The sequence below is a fragment of the Trichechus manatus genome, unplaced genomic scaffold (genome assembly GCF_000243295.1).
Source record: "Trichechus manatus latirostris isolate Lorelei unplaced genomic scaffold, TriManLat1.0 scaffold00100, whole genome shotgun sequence".
In the NCBI taxonomy this organism is placed as follows: domain Eukaryota; kingdom Metazoa; phylum Chordata; class Mammalia; order Sirenia; family Trichechidae; genus Trichechus; species Trichechus manatus.
In genome coordinates this window covers 834,134-855,276 of record NW_004444036.1, presented here as the reverse complement: position 1 = coordinate 855,276, position 21,143 = coordinate 834,134, and the positions used below count along the sequence as shown (strand labels likewise).

Below are 21,143 nucleotides of genomic sequence, written 5' to 3'. Positions count from 1 at the left end.
AAACCAAATGGGACTAATGAGGCACAGCAGTCCAGGGACAAGGGCCAGAAGGCAGAAGGGGACAGGAAAGCTGGTGATAAGGAACCCAATGTTGAGTAAGTATAGTGTTGATGTGAGGTTGTTAAACATTGTCATAGGGCAACATGTGTAGTAACTGTTAAACGAGAAACTATTTTGTTCTGTAAGCCTTCATCTACAGTGAGAATAGCAGCACAATTGGAAGAGCATAGTCGATGTCACTGAACTATGAATGTAGAAATTTTTGAAATGGTGTATCTTTGGCTATGTATATTTTCACCAAAGAAAAAAAAAAGGTCAAGAAGTTAGAGGGTTGACATGTTGTGGGGTTGTTAACTAATGTCATAAAACAATATTTGTACTACTGTTTCATGAGAAACTATTTGTTCTGTAAGCCTTCACCTGAAGTACAATTAAATAAAAAAAAAAAAGCTTGTTAGCGGCCATCTAAGATGCATCAATTGGTCCCAACCCACCTGGAGCAAAGAAAAATGAAGAACACCAAAGACACAAGGAAAATATTAGCCCAAGAGACAGAAAGGGCCACATAAACCAGAGACTCCATCAGCCTGAGACCAGAAGAACTAGATGGTGCCCGGCTACCACCAATGACCACCCTGACAAGGAACACAACAGAAAGTTCCTGACAGAGCAGGAGACAATGTGGTGCAGAACTCAAATTCATGTAAAAAGACCAGACTTAATGGTCTGACAGAGACTAGAGGAACACGGTCCCCCGACTCTCTGTTAACTCAGACCTAAAACCATTCCCAAAGCCAACTCTTCAGACAAAGATTAGGCTGGACTATAAAACATAATACTCATGAAGAGTATGCTTCTTAGTTCAAGTAGATACACAAGACCTAAATGGGCAGCTCCTGTCGGGAGGCAGGATGAGAAGGCAGAAAGGGACAGGAGCTGGTTGAATGGACATGGGAAACTTGGGGTGGAAAGGGGGAGTGTGCTGTCACATTATAGGGACTGCAATTAGTGTTACATAACAGTATGTGTATATATTTTTGTATGAGGAATTAACTTGAGCTATAAACTTTCACCTAAAGCACAACTAAAAAAAAAAAATACACAGTGGCCGCAACAATGGATTCCAGCATAGCAACAATTGTAAAGATGGAACAGGACCGGGCAAGGTCTCCTTCTGTTGTACTGGGGTCGCCATGAGTCGCAGTTAACTGAATGGCAACTAACAACAACCACAACGACATCAGACTAACTCTCCTTGTTCTAATTCTGAGCTCAAACAACTTTCTAATTATAATCTGATTGTGCAGATTATCTATAGGGAATGAATGTTGATTCATGTTACAGCAGTCTATGTTTAGTTAATGTAAGTTCACCTTTCATGGGTGTGAGGGAGATTCCCAGGGAGGATGAGAAGGTTAACAGGGTAAAACTGTGGGAACAACTGTTAAATGGGGAATGAAGAAAAGGAGCTAGAAAAGGAGACAGATCTCACCGATTTTGTTGTAACACTGAACTATTCTATATTGTACTCTACAATTTTGCTTCTGTTCTGTCTCCCCCTACCTCATCCCCACTATGTCATAAGGTCCATGAGGGCCTTTTTGTCTGTTCCAATCACTGTTATCTCCCTAAGGCCTGGAACAGCACCCATCACATAGGAAATACTCAATATTTGCTGAATAAATGAACAGAAAAAACAAATGACTGGACAAACTGTCAATCCTAGACAAGTTCTCCCATAATGAGTGGAGCTGAACTTTATATGTATTTGTCAATGTCACCCAAACACTGTAAATTCTGGGCCCTCTCCTTTACCTATGAAGTTACCCAAATCAAAACCAAACCCGTTGCTGTTGAGTTGATTCCAACTCATAGTGACCCTATAGGACAGAGTAGAACTGCCCCATAGGGTTTCCAAGGAGTAGCTGGTGGATTTGAACTGTCAGCCTTTTGGTTAGCAGTCATAGCTCTTAACCACTGCACCGCTAGGGCTCCAATAATTAGAGACCTTTAAAAAATTTTTTTTACTTATTTTGAAATTATTTTAGGATCACAGGAAGTTGCAATAAATAACTTCTGTTTTTATCGGTAGAGAAGTTAGTTAAAATTAAATCTTAACAATTTAACCTCACCAGTTTCTCAATGGAAAGAAATTTCACAAACTTTTTTTTTTTTTTTTTTTTACACCACATATTACCAAACTCACGAGGGATCTAATGTCAACAGTGTAGAAGGCTGGTTGCTAAACTGTAGAACTCTCTCAGGGCCTAATGGGCAATACACAGTTGCTGCTTATTAACAGAAACTAAATTTTAAAAACGATCACTGTAGACATAGAAGACCATGACATTACTAAGTGCCAGGTACTGTTAACTGCTTTATGTACATGATCTATTTTTGTCTTCACAACAACCCTGTGAGGTAGGTCTTATTATTCCCATTTTGAAGAACAGGAAACTGAGGATTAGGGAGCAGAAGCAGCATACCAAGACCACACACCTAATAACGGTACAGCCAGAAAACAAACTAAAATACAGAGTACATACCCTTAATCATCAAGCTCTATAGTCATCTCTTTCTATCTATCCATCTCATAACAATGTATCATTTCCTTTTAAGAATAACCTCACTGTTTGCCCAAGTCATTACAGAAGTTTTGCAGACTGTGGACCTGAGCTTGAGATATGAATATACTGTATTTATACCCTCCTCCCCATTATGGAGCCCTGGTGGCATAGCGCTTAAGAGCTCGGCTACTAACCAAAAGGTCAGCAGTTCAAATCCATCAACCACTCCTTGGAAACTCTCTGGAGCAGTTCTACTCTGTCCTACAGGGCCATTATGAGTTGGAATCGACTGGACAGCAACGGATTCCCCATTACCTAGTCTAGTTTTCAATTCTGGCTAGTGAACTATTAAATTATACAGACAGGTGACCATCTTATTTCTCAGGTAATTTTTACTTATAAGCATCAGCATGTTTTCAAATCATGAAAGGATCCTGCAGCTAGCCATACAACACGGGTATTTGATCATTTTACTGTTATTTTAGTCTGTGGCACTATTTCGATTAACATAAGAAATGATCATTAATAATCATTATTTCCAATTCTTCCATCAGGAGCCAAGATCTGCTGGCTCCAGAAGAGCATCTTTCCTTTATGACTGTGAGGATTTTGCTCTTTGCTTAGAGGAAAAGGCCAGGAGAATACGAGAACTCAGGTGGCAGAGGAGACTTTGGCCAGGCTACATACGGACTCCCAGTACCGCTGATAGGGCCTTCCCCCACTGCATACCACTACTTGCTCCCCTAAGATCCAGGGGAGTACTGATGAGCCTAGGGGCCGAAAGGAGGCGTAAATATTCGCGGATATATTGTAAAGGAGGCGTCAATATTCACAGTCTAGTACACATTAACATAAGTAGGGGATCCTAACCTTCCTTCCAGGGCACCTGGTGCCCAGGACTTCCTCTCAACCACTGAACGACCAGTTTCCCACAGACACTGCAGGATCTCACTTGCCCAAAGGAAAACACACCAGCTTCTGCTTTCAGACTGTTAAGAATGACAAACCAATAAGAAAACACCAATAATTGAAAAGAAAAAAGGCTATGACTAAGCAATTTACAGCAAAGGAAACACAAATGCCTCTTAAACTTAAGATGTTCCACTTCACTAATAAAGAGAATGCTAATTAAAACTCGACAGAGATATTTTTTCACCTATGAGATTGGCAAACATCCGTAAGTTTGTTAGCACACTGTGTTTGCAAGAGTATGGGGAAACAGACATTTTCATATATTGTTGGTGAGTGTGGAAATTGGTAGAAACCTCCAATTTGAAAATCTCTATCAAAATTTACAAACATAAAGACCTTTTTACCCAATAATTTCACTTCTAGGAACTGATCCTATATCTATATACGTGCAAAAAAATCTTGCAAGTGCAAGTAGAAGATGTCACTCAGAAAGGGGCTGGTTAAATAATTTGCGGAAGATTCACATAATGAAATATTATGCATTTGCAAAAAACAAAATACATGAGGAAGTATTCTATGTATTACTACAAAATGTTATTAAAGCTTAGTATTAAGTAAAACATGCAAAGTGCATAAAAGATGTACAGTATGCTACCATATATATAAAAAGGTAGAAATATGTTTTCCATGTTATACATATTTACATATGAGATCACATATAAGGATACCTATATTCACTTGGAGCCCTGATGGCACAGTGGCTAAGAGCTATGGCTGCTAACCAAAAGGTTGGCAGCTCGAATCCACCAGCCACTCCTTGGAAGCCCTATGGGGCAGTTCTACTGTGTCCTATAGGGTCGCTATGAGTCGGAATCGACTCCACAGCAACAGGTTTGGTTTTGGTTTATAGTCACTTATATATGCATAAAATATTCCTAGAACAATACAAAAGAAATGGGTAATATTAGTAGTCTCTGCGATGGGGAACAGGGTGGTAGGGGAGAGAATGGAAGCAACACTTTCACTCTGTACCCTTTCTTATCTTTTGAATTTCTGACAGATATTTTTTATTTTTTTTCATTGCTTTGAAAAACAAGAGTGTTTAAAAGCTCACAACCCATGAGCCAAAAAAATAAGTATTGTGATGTTAACTGTACAACTGGAAACAAGCAACCAAAAACTGAGGTTTTTTGCTGTGGCAATGTGAGGAGGGAGATCATCAGTGGGTGGTTCTTTCTTCTTCACCTCATGCTTTTTCTCTCAAGTGACCCATAAGGACATCCATGTGGCTGCTGGCTCATCAGCCTGAGGGTTTGACTGTGATATGAGGAGTAGACAAAAAAATTAAATGTGGTAGTGGCATTATGCTGAAGTACCACACAGGTACTTCATGTCAGGGGAAGAGGACCAAAGTCAGAGCTCTCAGACAAGGTGAAAGAGGAAAGATTCAAAAAGTAGGAAGGGAAAAAATGCCTGAAGACCACCCTACTTAAAAAAAGAACACAAGGGCCAAATGTTGCCAAGGGAAATCATTTCTTGACCCTGAAAGTGCACCCACTGGCCTGACCTGCCTCATGGATCACCTTCTGGGGCTGAGTATTAGATAAAAGAATCAAAGTGGCTCACAGTATCTAGTATGCTCCATTTGTTTACCTGCTTCTCTCTTCTTCCAAACTCAAAGCACCAGCTCTCTCATCACTCAACTCTAACCCAACTCACTCAACCCCATCCCAGTCTTTCAGCCACAATTTCTATTCTCTACTTTCCTTACCCTCCCAGCATCCTGGTCTGATCTACCCACAAAATAGCTTTCATACCACAAAAAGTGCTCTCAATGCAGTTTCAGCCTCCCAGAAAGGCTCTTACCTTCTGTTCCCATAAAAACTCTTAGAACGAACAATTTCCTTGTAATGACTATCAATTCTTCTCTGCCTATGCCAACATCACTCCAACAGAGCCTCAGGGGTATTCATTTCTTTCTCCATCCTTTATGCACATAACTTTTCTATTTTGAATCCTTCCAAAAGGACCCAGGGAGCAGAGATAATCTGCTTCTGGCCACAAATTCCTACAGTTAAATCCAGGGGAGAGGGGAGCATGGCAAGAAAATTGAGACTGAGTGAAAATGAGGGAAAAAAGAAGACAACTAAGGTAAAGAAATGTTTTCCAAGTTACAGACTTTAACGTTAGTATGGTGGCTGGCTGGCAATACCTAACATCCCTCCCCCTACCTGTTCATTAAAAAATTTCCACCAAAAATATAGCCACCCCCCCCCAGTAGAATGGCAGAGTGACATGTTCCTCTAAATTCTGTTCATCATTATTTCATCTTTGAAGTAAAAAGAGTGTGGTATTGAGAATTTGTCCCAGAAGACTGTTATGTTCAGCCCAGTACCCACCCCAACCCTGGAAAGAGAAGAAAACATCACAACACATATGGTTAGGGTTCAAAAAGTGAGTGTGTTTTAATTTAAAAGTTTTTTTTAATTTCTAGTGAGACCTGGATGGAAGTATATTTGATCATTTGATTTGACAAACCTATCTCTTGAGGTCAGATAAAAATGTATTGTACATACTATATACACGAACACCTATATTCACGTGTATATGCATAAAACATTCCTGGAATGATACAAAAGACACAAGCAGCTTTGGTTGCCTCTGCGATGGAGAACCATTAATGATCAGACTCCCATTCCTCCAACTGAGTTTGGCAGATAAAATAAGCAAAGAAGCAGTGAACCCATTTTTTAAGAATGAAAAAATTGGAACATCACATATGCAAGAAAATATTAGAAAATTCTCACACTTTATGCCATCATTGAAAAAAAGCATACAGGCATTGAGTCAAAAGAGAAAACAAAAAAGACAAAAGCAGGGATGGAGAGTAAGGTTTCCACACAGACAGAGAACAATGACCATATGGGAAGCCATCAGCAGCTCTGCATGGTCAGAGTATCAAGGGAGAAAAGAAGCAAGATACTGTGGCTGAAGAGGTAAACAGAGGCCAAGCCACCAGGGGCCTTAGGAGCCATGTTCAGGGACACGGGTTATGTGCTAAGAGCAATTGGCAGAGAATGAAAGGTTTCAATCAAGGGAGTGGGATGACCGGGTTTGCATTTATAAAAGATCGTTTTTGTTCACAGTGAGGCTAACGGATTTGAAGAGAGCCAGAACGGAAGCAAGAAGCACGAGCCAGAGGCTGATATAACAGATTAGGTGACAGAGGGATGGACAGATATGAGAGCTATTTAGAAAGTGAAATGGCTAGGACTTGGTGACTGAAAGGGCATAAGAGGAGAGATGGGAGTCAAAGATAATGACCAGGACCTGGCCTGTGCTAACGGGTGGATGGAGACAGGAACAGAGGGGTGAAAGACGGTTTTGTGGGAAAAAAAACATGTCAGCTTCTAATTACAGTGGGGCATGCAAGTGAAGACGTCTAACAGAAGGAGATTTGTGGTCATCAGGCTCCATGTAGCTGAACAGTCAGTAGAGTGAGAAGCAGGTCCAGAATCACCAACATGTAAGGCAGAAGCAGAGGAAAAACTGAAAAAGGATATTAGGAAGAGGTAGTCATAGAAGCCAAGTAAAGTAGAGGGCCAGTGAAAGCAAGGAAAATCCTCAGTGAAATGGCTTGACACAGTAACCACAACAACGGACTCAAACATACCAAGGATCATGAAGATGGTGCAGGACTGGGCAATGTTTTGTTCTGTTATACATAAAGTCACCATCAGTTGGAGCTGACTCAATGGCAAAAGCAACAACAAGCCATAGAAGCAGGAGGAAAACCAGGCAAGTATGGCATCATGAACACCAACGGTCAAGAGCATTTCAAGGAGAAGATGGTCAGCATCAAAAGCCGCCAAGAGCATAACAAAGTTTATTAAGAAAATGTTCTGCATCCTACTTTGGTGAGTGGCGTCTGGGGTCTTAAAAGCTAGCAAGCAGCCATCTAAGATGCATCAATTGGTCCCAACACCTGGAGTAAAAGAGAACGAAGAACACCAAAGACACAAAGAAAGTAGTAGCCCAAGAGACAGAAAGGGTCACATAAACCAGAGACTTCATCAGCCTGAGACCAGAAGAACTAGATGGTGCCTGGCTACCACCAATGACCACCCTGACAGGGAATACAACACAGAGTCCTGGATGGAGCAGGAGAAAGGTGGGGAGCAGAACTCAAATTCTAATAAGAAGACCAGACTTAATGGTCTGACTGAGACTGGAGGAACCTCAGAAAGCATGGCCCCTGGATTCTGTATCAGCCCAGAACTAAAACAATTTCCAAGGCCAACTCTTCAGACAGGGATTGGACTGGACTGTGGGACATAAAGTTATACTCACGAGGAGTGTGCCTCTTAGCTCAAGTAGATACAAGAGACTAAATGGGCAGGTTCTGTCTGGAGATGAGATGGGAAGTCAGAGAGGGTTAGGAGCTGGTTGAATGGTCATGGGGAATCGGGTGGAAAGGAGGAGTGTGCTGTCACAGTATGGGGAGAGCAATTAGGGTCACATAAGAATGTATGTATAAATTTTCGTATGGGAAAAAAAAAAAGCTGCCGAGAGGGCAAATAAAAAAAAGACAGCACAAGGTAGTTTCTGGAAATCCTGGAAAAACACAAACAGTGGAATATAGCGGGAGCAGAAGGTGCAACTCTAAATCCTAATTCAGCAAAATTACAAATTACTACATAATCTAGATGTTTAGGATAACTTGTGAAAAGCACAAAAATGACTTATAGAAAAGTGACACCAAGTGTGAAAGTAGTGAGCACAGCACAACCATAGTAAAGATGAGTGTCTGAGCACAAATATAAGGGTACAGACACAAAGAGAATGCTGACAAATTATGATAAATATAACCAATGTCAATGAACAATCTGTGTAGAAATTGTCCAAAAAATTCATTGGGGGGGATATATAATTTTGCAACAACAGTAACAACAATGGTTACAAAAATATGTATGTACAGGAAGGCATATATGAACACATGGATGTGCATGTATAGGTGTATCTGTGGGCATCTGTAAATACATGTTTATGTGTGCTGCATATATATTCAAATATAAAATAAAGCACATGGGGGCACAGTTATGGATACTTCCCAGAAATAACCAAACACCTCATGGGATTGGTTTACTGGGTTTGAGGGCTTAGGACCATAGTCTTGTGGGGCAACTCGGTCTGTTGGCACAATATAATCCATAAAGATAATGTTCTACATCCTAGTTTGGTTAAGTAGTGTCTGGGGTCTTTAAAAGCGTACAAGCAGCCATCTAAGGTACAACTATTGGTCTCTACTCATCTGGAACAAAAGAGAAAGAAAGATACCAAAGACTCAAACAAGAAACTGGTCTACAGAACTAACAAACAATAGCCTTACCTACCTTGAGACCAGAAAAACTAGATGGTGCCCGGTTACCACTATGGACCGTTCTGACCAGGGACTCATTAGATGGTCCCAGGTAGAACAGGAGAAAAATGTAGAACAAAACTCAAAATCCTTAAAAAAAAAAAAAAAAAGGCCAGACTTACTGGATCGATACAAACCAGATGAACCCCCAAGATTAACACCCTGGGATACCCTTTAAACTCAGAACTCAAACCACTCCCAGAGGTCACCTTTCAGCCAAATGACAAACTGGCCCATAAAATAAATAATATTACCCATGAGTACTGTGCATCTCAAAATAATCATCTAAATGAAATCAAATGGTAAACATTTATCCTAGACCAAAGATGAAAAGGTAAGGGGGGGACAGGAAGCTAGATTAATGGAAACAGAACAACCAGAATGGAAATAATGAGAATGCTGATATATTGTGAAAAATGTAACCAATGTCAGTGAACAATATGTACAAAAATTGTTAAATAAGAACCTAATTTGCTGTGTAAACTTTCACCCAAAACACAATAAAATATTTTTTTAAAAAACCACAATAAAGTACCACTTCATATCCATTAGGATGGCTATAATAAAAAGAAAGAAAATAATAACTGTTGGTGAGGATGTGGAGAAATTGGAACCCTCACATGTTGCTTTGGAAAAGTAAAATGGTGCAACTTCTGTGGAAAATAGGTTGGCATTTCCTCAAAAGGTTAAACATAAAATGACCATATGACCCAGAAATTCCATTCTTAGGTATATACCCAGAGAACTGAAAACAAGCATTCAAACAAAAACTTGTATACAAGTGTTTAAAGAAGCATTATTCCAAAAACTGGAATGAATAAATGTGGTATATCCATGCAATGGAATATTATTCATCCACAAAAAAGAATGAAGTACTGAGACATGCTACAACATGGAAGAACCTTGAAAACATTATGCTAAAAGAAAGAAGTCAGACACAAAAGGCCACCTATTACATGACGCCATTCATATGAAATGTCCCAAATGGAAAAATCCAGAGAGACAGAAAACAGATTCGTGGTGCTGGGGCTGGGGAGAAAGGGTCATGAGGAGTGACTGTTTAATGAGTGCAAGATTACTTCTTGGGATATGAAAATATTCCAGAGTTAGATTGCGGTAATGGTTGCACAACACTGTGAATGTACTTTAGTATTGAAATTTACATTTTAAAATGGTTAAAACAGTGAATTTTATGTTGTGTGAATTTTACCTCAATTTTTAAAAAAAGGACTGGAAGGGAATACACTAAAATGACAACCTCTGGTGAAAAAAAATGATCTATAAACACTTCATAACAAATGAAGCAGGAAAGAAGACTTAATAATTTCTTTACAAACTGCTATCAATCATCCACCAACATAGGATACGCTTAGTATCTGAAGTTTCAAGGAGGAGGGCAGAGTCCAATACATTGAAGAAAAAAACTGAAATTCCTAAAATATTAAGCAAAAAAGACTACTCATTCCAATTTTGGGGCATGGAATTTAGCATAAGCACCTCCAAAATTCCAAGGCCATAGGCTGCAAACAGCACTGGCCCAGAGTCCATAAAAGCCTCCCCTACGATCGCCTTCCCTAGTAACAGACACCATGCTCCCTTTTCTAGGAAGGCAGGAAGAACTTGCCTACAAGACCACAGAGGAAGCTAGGAGAGCGAGAGTTGGTTGCCGGCAACGTGAGGGGAATTAGTTACCCAGCCTAGCCTAGCATCATGCCCAATAAATATTAATCCCCTACCACCAAGAACCTTCACTTCAAATCCTCTCCTCTACGTGGCTAATTCAGTTTGGCACTTTGCTTTCTGGAACATGGAGTCAAGCCAAACCAGGTTGACAAGCATAAGAAGGAAACCTAAGAACTGAAGACAGAAAAACACATTAGCCATAAAAACCACAAACTGCTGTCCCAAGAAAGGCCCCTTGCCCTCATCTTAAACAGAAGACATAGCACCATACAGAAGGGGAAAAAAACCCTCCCCTGATGCTAAACAAACATTAGGAGAATCAGACTGCTGCAGATTGTTACAACAGACTGTTAAAACCATTCCAAGTTATTCATGTTACAGAAAAGAAAAGCAACATGCCCAAGGTCACACAGAGTTTGGCTGGGCCTAGGCAAGAAGCTGCCTGGTTTTCTCTGCACTATATCCTAGGACCTTCCAATGGCCAATCACTGCCAAATACCCATGTCCAGGCCCCAGTTCTCCCCCAAAGCTCCAGACCCATATATCCTACCATCTCTTTGAAACTTTCTCTTGGTAATCGAAAAAGCTCAAAGTTCAACATCTAACACTGAATTCGTGATCACTCCTCAGCACCAGTTTCTCTTTCAGGCCTCCCTAGCTCAACAGATGGCTTCACCACCCATCAGGTCCCTGAGCCAGAGACTGAGGAATCGTGTCCAGTGTTTGAATTCCAGCCTTGCCCCTTTCTAGCTGTGACCTTGGGCAAATTAAATAATATCTTTAAACCCCAGGATTTGTCATCTGAAACAATAGGATAATAACAGTAATTACCTCATGAGATAACTGTATTTAAACAGATGACATGTACAAAGTGCTAAGAAGATAGAAAGAGCCTTCATATATGCAGTTTCCTCTGTTGAGTATTCTTGCCTACGCCCTCCCATTCCCATCTCATCACCTGCATACCTGTGTATCCTTCTTGTTACAACTCAAATGTTACTACCCCCTAGAAGCCTTCCTTGATCACCCCCTGCCCGTCAAGGCTAGGTCAAGCTCCCCACCTAAACTTTTCACCCTCAAAGTACAGGGTAATTTTTACTCACATTACCTATCAGAATAATATATTTACTTTGTAACAGTTTGGTTAATGACCATCTCCCTCAATAGCCTGTAAACTCTATGATGGCAGGGACTGGGAGTGCTATACCTCATTTTTGTATCCTCAACACAGTGCCTGGCACCTAATAGGTTACTGGATTTTTATGCAAATAACATGCGTGCTATACTTATTTGCTGACCATGCAACCCCCACAACATTGTTTTTATAAGCGTTACAGGTGTGGATGAGTTATTTATGCAGACATGTTATTTGTGAAAAATACGGTATTTACTGTTAGTTGAGTGAAACGCTCAAGAATCATGTTTAACAGCAGAAAAAGGGACCTAGAGACTAGAAGAGAAAACACAGAGCTCATGACCATTCCATGCAAGGGGCTAGGGAAAAAGGGGCCAGTGAGCCCAAGCCCACCACTAAAGAGTTTGAGATGTCCCGCTTGTTTGACCATCACTCTAACCATTAAAAATTTGGTCTCTACAGCACCTGAAGACATTCTGCAGGAACTTGCACAGCTATACCCTGGAAATTTGGGGACTGAACTCCAGCGCCTCCAATACCTTTCCTAGTGTTCACGATCATTCCGTAATGGGTGTGAGTCTCATGTTTAAAGGCACATTTTTTGTACCACAAGATCTCTAAACCCAGCCAACGACTACATCTGGAGCTCAGCTGAAGAAACAGCCATCGGCTCCAACTTGGGGGTAAAAGTGAGCTGTGCTGGACCTAAGAGAGAATGGCATCTTGGTTCTCCAGTGTGGTACCAATAAGGGATTTTCAAAAATATTTTTTAAACATTCAATTTTTGTTTCTGCAACAACTCTAGAACCTAGTCTCTCTGTGAAAGAAAGCTACTTCTGCCTTCCAAAAGCTTACAATCTAATTGGAGGCAAACCACAAACACAATTAACTATGCACTAAATGAGTAATAATAAAGAAGGCAGAAACAAGATGGGCTGTTTTAGAAAAAATGCAGCTCAGCTCTCCTGCAAGAGGTGCCTAAAGATTAGGGAGATGAAGGCGGAAGGACACTTAAGACATAGCAAAGGCCAAGAACCAGCCTGGTGTATTCTAGAGATACCGAGAAGAGGTAGAAACATATGCAAAAAAAAAGCATGTTTAGAAAAACATACAAGCAACGCAACAAGGAGTGCGATATTTGCATGGGGGTGTAGTTTTATATCTTCCTTACGATATAAAGAGGGCCCATCCCAAATTCATGTCCCCAAAGTCCAAAGCGGGTCTCCACTCTCCCACTGACATAAATCCCATGACATCACTTACCCGGATAAGAGAAGCCTGAAGACGAGGGGGCTTGGCTCCAGGGCCCCCTGACGAGGTTCCTTCAGGCTGGACAAGGGGCTGTCTGGCTTCGTAAGGAGCTGGAAGAGCAAAAGGGGAAGTCAGCATGTTATCCAAAGATTCCACCCAGAAAGGAGGCTTCACATGCAAATTGATACAGCATCCGTACTTCAGGGAAGAATTTAAAAAGGAATTTGAGTGTATGCTCAGAGGGTCACCTAGGACAGACAAACCTTAATGTGCTTGGGCACAACTTAACAATCTAAAGATATTCAGCCAATTCATGATAAGGCAGTAAAATGTTTACATGAGATTAAGATTAGGGATAAACTGTGAGGGTGGAATGATGGAAACTGAGATAATCTGAGAACGAGAGTAGCTAAGAAAGTACCATGTTATAAGTGTTCAGATTCCAAATGAAAGGTAAATTCCATATATACCTATCTGCTTCAAAGTCATCCTTTCATCATCCATCCCCACCAAAAACAAGAAAACTAATATATTTGTTGAACACTAAGAATCAACATTATTTTTTATCTGGGAAAAAAAGGAATAGCACTTAACGTTCAAATATAATACCATGCCTTCTCTTCCTTATGCAACAGAATATAAAAATAAGAACAGAAAAAATGTAAAAAGTCACCAACTTCATAAGGAAAGGAAAGAGGTCTTGGATAAGCAAAGAACTATTGAAGAACAAAGTAGGAGGCCTCACACTCCCTGATCTCAGAACCTACTATAAAACCACAGTTGTCAAAACAGCCTAGTACTGGTACAACAAAAGATAAACAGACCAATGGAAAACAACTGAGAACCCAAAAATAAATTCACTGACCTATGGACAACTGATATTTGACAAAGGGTCAAAGTCCATAAAATGGGGAAGAGATAGTCTCTTTAACAAATGGTGCTGGCAAAACTGGATATCCATGTGCAGAAAAATGAAACAAGATCTATACCTTACACTATACACAAAAACTAATACAAAATGGATCAAAGAACTCAACGTAAAACCTAAAACTATAAAGACCTTCAAAGAAAAAACAGGGACAATACTGTTGTTGTTGTTGTTAGGAGCCGTCGAGTTGGTTCTGACTCATAGCGACCTCATGTACCACAGAATGAAAAACTGCCCAGTCCTGCACCATCCTCAAAATCGCTGTAATGCTTGAGCCCACTGCTGCAGTCACTACGTCAATCCATCTCGTTGAGGGTCTTCTTCTTTTTCACTGACCCTGTACTTTACCAAGCATGATGTTCTTCGCCAGGGACGGATCCCTCCTGATGACATGTCCGAAGTATGTTAGACGTAGTCTCGCCATCCTTGCTTCTAAGGAGCATTCTGGCTGTACTTCTTCCAAGATACATTCACTCGTTCTTTTGGCAGTACATGGTATATTCAATATTCTTCACCAACACCATAATTCAAAGGCATCAATTCTTCATCAGTCTTCCTTATTCACTGTCCAGCTTTTGCATGCATATGATGTGATTGAAAATACCATGGCTTGGGTCAGGAGCACCTTAGTCCTCGAGGTAACACCTTCGCTTTCCAACACTTTAAAGAGGTCTTCTGCCCAGTGAAATGTGTCTTTTGATTTTCTGACTGCTGCTTCCATGAGTGTTGACTGTGGACACAAGTAAAATTAAATCCTTGACAACTTCAACCTTTTCTCCATTTATCATGATGTTGCTTATTGGTCAAGTCATGAGGATTTTTGTTTTCTTTATGTTGAGGTGTAATCCATACTGAAGGCTGTGGTTCTGATCTTCACCAGTAAGTGCTTCAAGTCCTCTTCACTTTCAGCAAGCAAGGTTGTGTCATCTGCATAACACAGGTTGTTAATGAGTCTTCCTCCAATCCTGATGCCCCATTCTTCTTCATATAGTCCAGCTTCTCGGATTATTTGCTCAGCATACAGACTGAATAAGTATGGTGAAAGGATACAACCCTGCTGCATGTCTTTCCTGACTTTAAACCACGCAGTATCCCCTTGTTTTGTCTGAACAACTGCCTCTTGATCTATGTACAGTTCCTCATGAGCACAATCAAGCATTCTGGAATTCTCATTCTTTGCAATGTTATCCATAATTTGTTATGATCCACACAGTCCAATATCTTAGCATAGTCAATAAAACACAAGAAAACATCTTTCACCCAGGATTCATCTAACATCAGCAATGATATCCCTGGTTCCATGTCCTCTTCTGAATCCGGCCTGAATTTCTGGCAGTTCCCTCTCAATACACTGCTGCAGCTGCTTTTGAATGATCTTCAGCAAAATTTTACTTGAGTGTGATATTAATGATATTGTTTGATAATTTCCACATTAGGTTGGATCACCTTTCTTTGGAATGGGCATAAATATGGATCTCTTCCAGTTGGTTGGCCAGGTAGCTGTCTTACAAATTTCTTGGCATAGACGAGTGAGCACTTCTAGCGCTGCATACGTTTGTTCAAACATCTCAATTGATATTTCGTCAGTTCCTGGAGCCTTGTTTTTCGCCAATGCCTTCAGTGCAGCTTGGACTTCTTCCAACAGTATCATCGGTTCCTGATTATATGCTACCTTTTGAAATGGCTGAGCACTGACCCATTCTTTTTGATATGATGGCTCTGTGTATTTCTTCCATCTTCTTTTGATGCTTCCTGCATCGTTTATTATTTTCCCTGTAGAGTCCTTCAATACTGCAACTCGAGGATTGAATTTTTTCCTCAGTTCTTTTAGCTTGGGAAATGCCGAGCATGTTCTTCTCCTTTGGTTTTCTATCTCCAGCTCTTTACATTTCTTATTATAATACTTTACTTTATCTTCTCAAGCTACCCTTTGAAATCTTCTGTTCAGTTCTTTTACTTCATCATTTCTTCCTTTTGCTTTAGCTACTCAACGTTCAAGAGCAAGTTTCAGAGTCTCTTCTGACATCCATTTTGGAACAAAGAAAAATGAAGAAACCCTGAGAATTATGTGGAATACAATCAAAAGAAAACTTTGCGAGGGATCGGAGTTCCAGAACGGGGAGAAAACAGAAAACACAGAGAGGATCTCTGAAGAACTGCTGACAGAAAACTTCCCAAATATCATGAAAGATGAGAAGCTGACCATCCAAGAAGTTCAACGAACTTCATATAGGATAGACCCCCAAAAGAAAATCACCAATGCATACCATAATCACACTCACTAAAACCAAAGACAAAGAATCCTGAGAGCAGCTCGCGAAAAACAAAAAGTCACATACAGAGGAGAAACACTAAGACTAAGGTCGGATTATTCAGCAAAAACCATGCAGGTAAGAAGGCAATGGGAGGACATATATAAAACCTTGAAAGAAAAAAATTGCCAGCCAAGAATAATATATTCTGCAAAACTCCCATTCAAATATGATGGTGAAATGAGGACATTTCCAGATAAACAGAAATTAAGGGACTATGTAAAAATAAAACCAAACTTATAAGAATTATTAAAGGGAAACCTTCGATATGAGAACAAACAACATCAGACCACAGGCTGAATCTAGGATGCAGGATCGTACCAGCCAGATACCAACCTGGGAAATGAACTCTCAAGGAATATCCAAAACCAAAAGAATTACAACAGGGAACCAGAGAGGTTCATCTGTAAATCAGAACCTTCTAATGGAGAGGAAGGCAAGGCGATACCAAGTAATAACAGACTGGGTCAAACATAGGCAGATAAGGGTAAATTTCAAGGTAAACACAAAGAAAGGTAACAAACCTACTCATCAAAATAAAGACGAAAAACAGAAAGTCTCAGTAAAAACAAAACCTACAAAAACAAAAGAAATGAACAAAAAATCCACAAACAAAAGGAATTCAGTACAGGAGAGTAACAGGAACAAAGAAAACGTCAGCACCACAAAAGAAGCACTACAAAATAACAGCAATAAACTAACACCTATCAATAATTACACCGAATATAAACAGCCTAAATGCACCCATAAAGAGACAGAGAGTGACAGAATGGAAAAGAAAAAAAAAGGATCCATCAATATGCTAACTACAAGAGACACACCTTAGAAATAAAGATGGAAATTAAAAATTAAAGGATGGAAATAAATATATCAAGCAAACAGCTACCAAACAAAAGCAGGAACGGCAATACTAATCTCAGATAAAACAGACTTTAAAACAAAATCCACCATAAAAGACAAAGAAGGACACTATATAATGATTAAGGGGCCAATTCATCATGAAGACATAACCATAATAAACACAGAGACACCCAATGACAGGGCTCCAAAATATATAAAACAAACTCTAACAGCACTGAAAAGAGAAGCTGACAGTTCCACAATAATAGTAGGAGACTTCAACACACCACTCTCGGTAAAGGACAGAACATCTAGAAAGAAACTCACCAAAGATACAGAAGAACTAAAGAACACAATCAGCCAACTTGACCTCACAGATATACACAGAACACTGCATTCAACAGCTGCAAAGTACACATTCTTTTCCAATGCACATGGAACGTTCTCCAGAATAGACCACATCTTAGGCCACAGAGCAACCCTCAACAAGACCCAAAATGCTGAGATAATACAAAGTGTCTTCTCTGACCACAATGCCATCAAGGTAGAAATTAACAACAAGAAGAGCAAGGAAAAAAAATCAATTACATGGAAACTGAATAACACCCTGCGTACAAATCACTGGGCAATAGAAGAAATCAGAGATGGAATCAAAAAATTCCTAGAATCAAACAGGAATGAAAACACATCATACCAAAACCTTTGGGACACAGCAAATGCAGTCCTCAGAGGACAATTGATAGCAATAGATGCACACATCAAAAAAGAAGAAAGGGACAAAATCAAAACATTAACTACACAACTCAAACAAACAGAGAACAGCAAAAAAAAGCCCACAGCCACCAGAAGCAGTAGAATCAACAAAACCAAAAGTTGGTTCTTTGAAAGGATCAACAAAATCGACAAACCACTGGCCAGACTGACAAAAGAAAAACAGGAGAGGATACAAATAACCCAAGTAAGAAATGAAATGGGGGACATTACAACAGACTCAACTGAAATAAAAATGAGCATAACAGAGTATTATGGACAACTGTACTCCAACAATTTTGAAAACTTAGAGGAAATGGATAAATGTCTAGAAACACACAACCTACCCACACTAACAAAAAGTGATGTTGAAAATCTGAACAGACCCATAACAAGAGAAGAGATTGAGAAGGTAATTTTAAAAAAAAAAAAAAAAACCTCCAACAAAAAAACACTACAACCCTGGCCCAGATGGCTACACTGGAGAATTCTACCAAACATTTAGAGAAGAGCTTATACTAGTACTACTCAAACTATTTCAGAAGATTGAAAAGGAAGGGATACTTCCGAATTCATTTTATGAAGCCGGCAAACCCTGATACCAAAACCAGGCAAAGATGCCACAAAAAAAGAAAATTACAGACCAGTATCTCTCATGAATATAGATGCAAAAATTTTCAACAAACTTCTAGCCAATAGAATTCAGCATTATATCAAAAAAATAATACACCATGACCAAGTAGGATTCATACCAGGTAGGCAAGGATGGTTCAACATTAGAAAATCAATCAACATAATCCACCACATAAATAAAAGGAAAGAAAAAAAATCACATGATCATCTCAACTGACGCAGAAAAGGCATTCAACAAAGTCCAACACCCATTCATGATAAAAAGTCTCAATAAAATAGGTATAGAAGGGAAATTTCTCAACATGATAAAGGGCATCTATGCAAAACCAACGGCCAACATCATGCTTAATGGAGAGAGGCTGAAAACATTCCCCTTGAGAACAGGAACAAGACAAGGATGTCCTTTATCACCACTCCTATTTAACATTGTGCTGGAAGCCCTAGCTAGAGAAATAAGGCAAGAAAAAGAAATAAAGGGCATCCAAATTGGTAATGAAGAACTTAAATTGTCCCTATTTGCAGATGATACAATACTATACATAGAAAACCCTGAAGACTCCACAAGAAAACTACTGGAACTAATATAAAGATTAAGCAGAGTAGCAGGATACAAGATAAACACACAAACTCAGTAGGATTCCTATACATCAATAAAGAGAACGATGAAAATGAAACCAGGAAAACAATACCATTTATAATAGCCTCTAAAAAAATGAAATACTTAGGAATAAATCTAACCAGGGATGCAAAAGACCTATACAAAGAAAACTACAAAACACAATGCAAGAAACCCAAAGGGATCTACATAAATGGGAAAACATATCATGCTGATGGATAGGTAGCCTCAACATTGTGAAAATGACAATTCTACCCAAAGCAGTTTACAAATACAATGCAATCCCATTCCAAATACCAACAACATTCTTTAAAGAGATGGAAAAACTAATCATTAACTTTATATGGAAAGGGAAGAAGTCCCAAATAAGTAAAGCACTATTGAAGAAGAAGAATAAAATAGGAGGACTCACACTACCTGACCTAAGAAGCTACTACACAGCTACGATAGTCAAGACGGCCTGGTCCTGGTACAATGACAGATACATTGACCAATGGAACAAGATTGATAACCCAGATATAAATCCATCCACCTACGGTCACCTGATCTTCCACAAGGGGTCAAAGTCCATCAAATGGGGAACACTCTTTTTTAAAAAATGAGGCTGGTGAAGCTAGATGTCCATCTGCAAAAAAAAATGAAACAGGACCCACACCTCACACCATATACAAAAACTAATTCAAAATGGATCAAAGACCTAAATATAAACCCCAAAACCATAAAGTTCATAGAAGAAAAAATAGGATCAATGCTAGAGGCCCTAATACACAGCATTAACAGGATACAAACCATAACCAACAAAACACAAACTCCAGAAGGGAAGCTAGATAACTAGGATCTTCTAAAAATTAAACACTTATGCTCATCCAAAGACTTCACCAAAAGAGTAAAAAGAGAACCTACAGACTGGGAAAACAATTTTGGCCATTACAAGTCAGACAAAGGTCTAATCTCTAAAATCTACAAGAAAATCCAACACCTCTACAACAAAAAGACAAATAATCCAATAAAAAATTGGGCAAAGGAAATGAACAGACATTTTACCAAAGAAGACATTCAAGCGACCAACAGAGGCATGAGGAAATGCTCTAGAAAACCAGCCATTAGAGAAATGCAAATCAAAACCACAAAGAGATACCATCTCACTCCAGCATTACTGGCACAAATGAAAAAAACTGGGAATAACAAATGTTGGAGAGGCTGCCAGGATATTGGAACTCTTATGCACTGCTGGTGGGAATGCAGAATGATACAACCATTTTAGAAAACCATACGGCGCTTCCTTAGAAACCTGGAAAGAAACATACCATACAATCCAGAAATCCCACTCCTAGAAATATATCCTTGAGAAATAAGCGCCATCACACGAACAGACATACCCATGTTCGCTGCAGCATTGTTCACAACAGCAAAAAGATGGAAACAACCTAGATGTCCATCAACAGATGAATGGATAAACAAACTATGGTACATACACACAATGGAGTATTGCACAACGATAAAGAACAATGATGAATCTGCGAAGTATAGCATAACATGGATAAAACTGGAGGACACTATGCTCAATAAGGACAAATATCATATGAGACCACTACTGTAAAAACTCAGGAAAACGTTTATAGGCAAAAAGAAACAATCTTTGTTGGTTACAAGGGATGGGAGGGGTGGGGGCAGGAAATACTAAATAGACAATAGATAAGTGGTAACTTTGGTGAAGGGTAAAAGTACACAATACTGGGGAAGCCGGCACAACTTGTCCAAGGCAAGGTCATGGAAACTCCATAGACACATCCAACTCCCTGAGGGACCGAATTGTTTGGCGGAGGGCTGCAGGGACCATGGTCTTGGGGAACATCTAGCTCAATTGGCATAACACAGTTCATAAAGACAATGTTCTACATTCTCCCTTGGTGAGTAGCGTCTGGGGTCTTAAAAGCCTGTGAGCAGCCATCTAAGATACTCAACTGGTCTCATGCTTTCGGGAGCAAGGAAGAATAAAGAAAATAAGATATATGGGAAAGATTAGTCCAAAGGACTGATGGACCTCAACTACCATGGCCTCCACCAGACTGAGTCCAGTACAACTAGATGGTGCCC

General features: G+C 39.7%; 1 protein-coding gene across 1 annotated transcript in view; it reads right to left on the bottom strand.

Moving 5' to 3' along the window:
• REPS2 (RALBP1 associated Eps domain containing 2) overlaps nucleotides 1-21,143 on the bottom strand; it is a 193,917-nt gene that overhangs the window by 138,795 nt on the left and 33,979 nt on the right. The window contains exon 4 of the mRNA XM_023737251.1: nucleotides 12,980-13,077. Coding sequence (XP_023593019.1) covers nucleotides 12,980-13,077 — 98 coding nt within the window. The remainder of the gene's footprint in view (nucleotides 1-12,979; nucleotides 13,078-21,143) is intronic.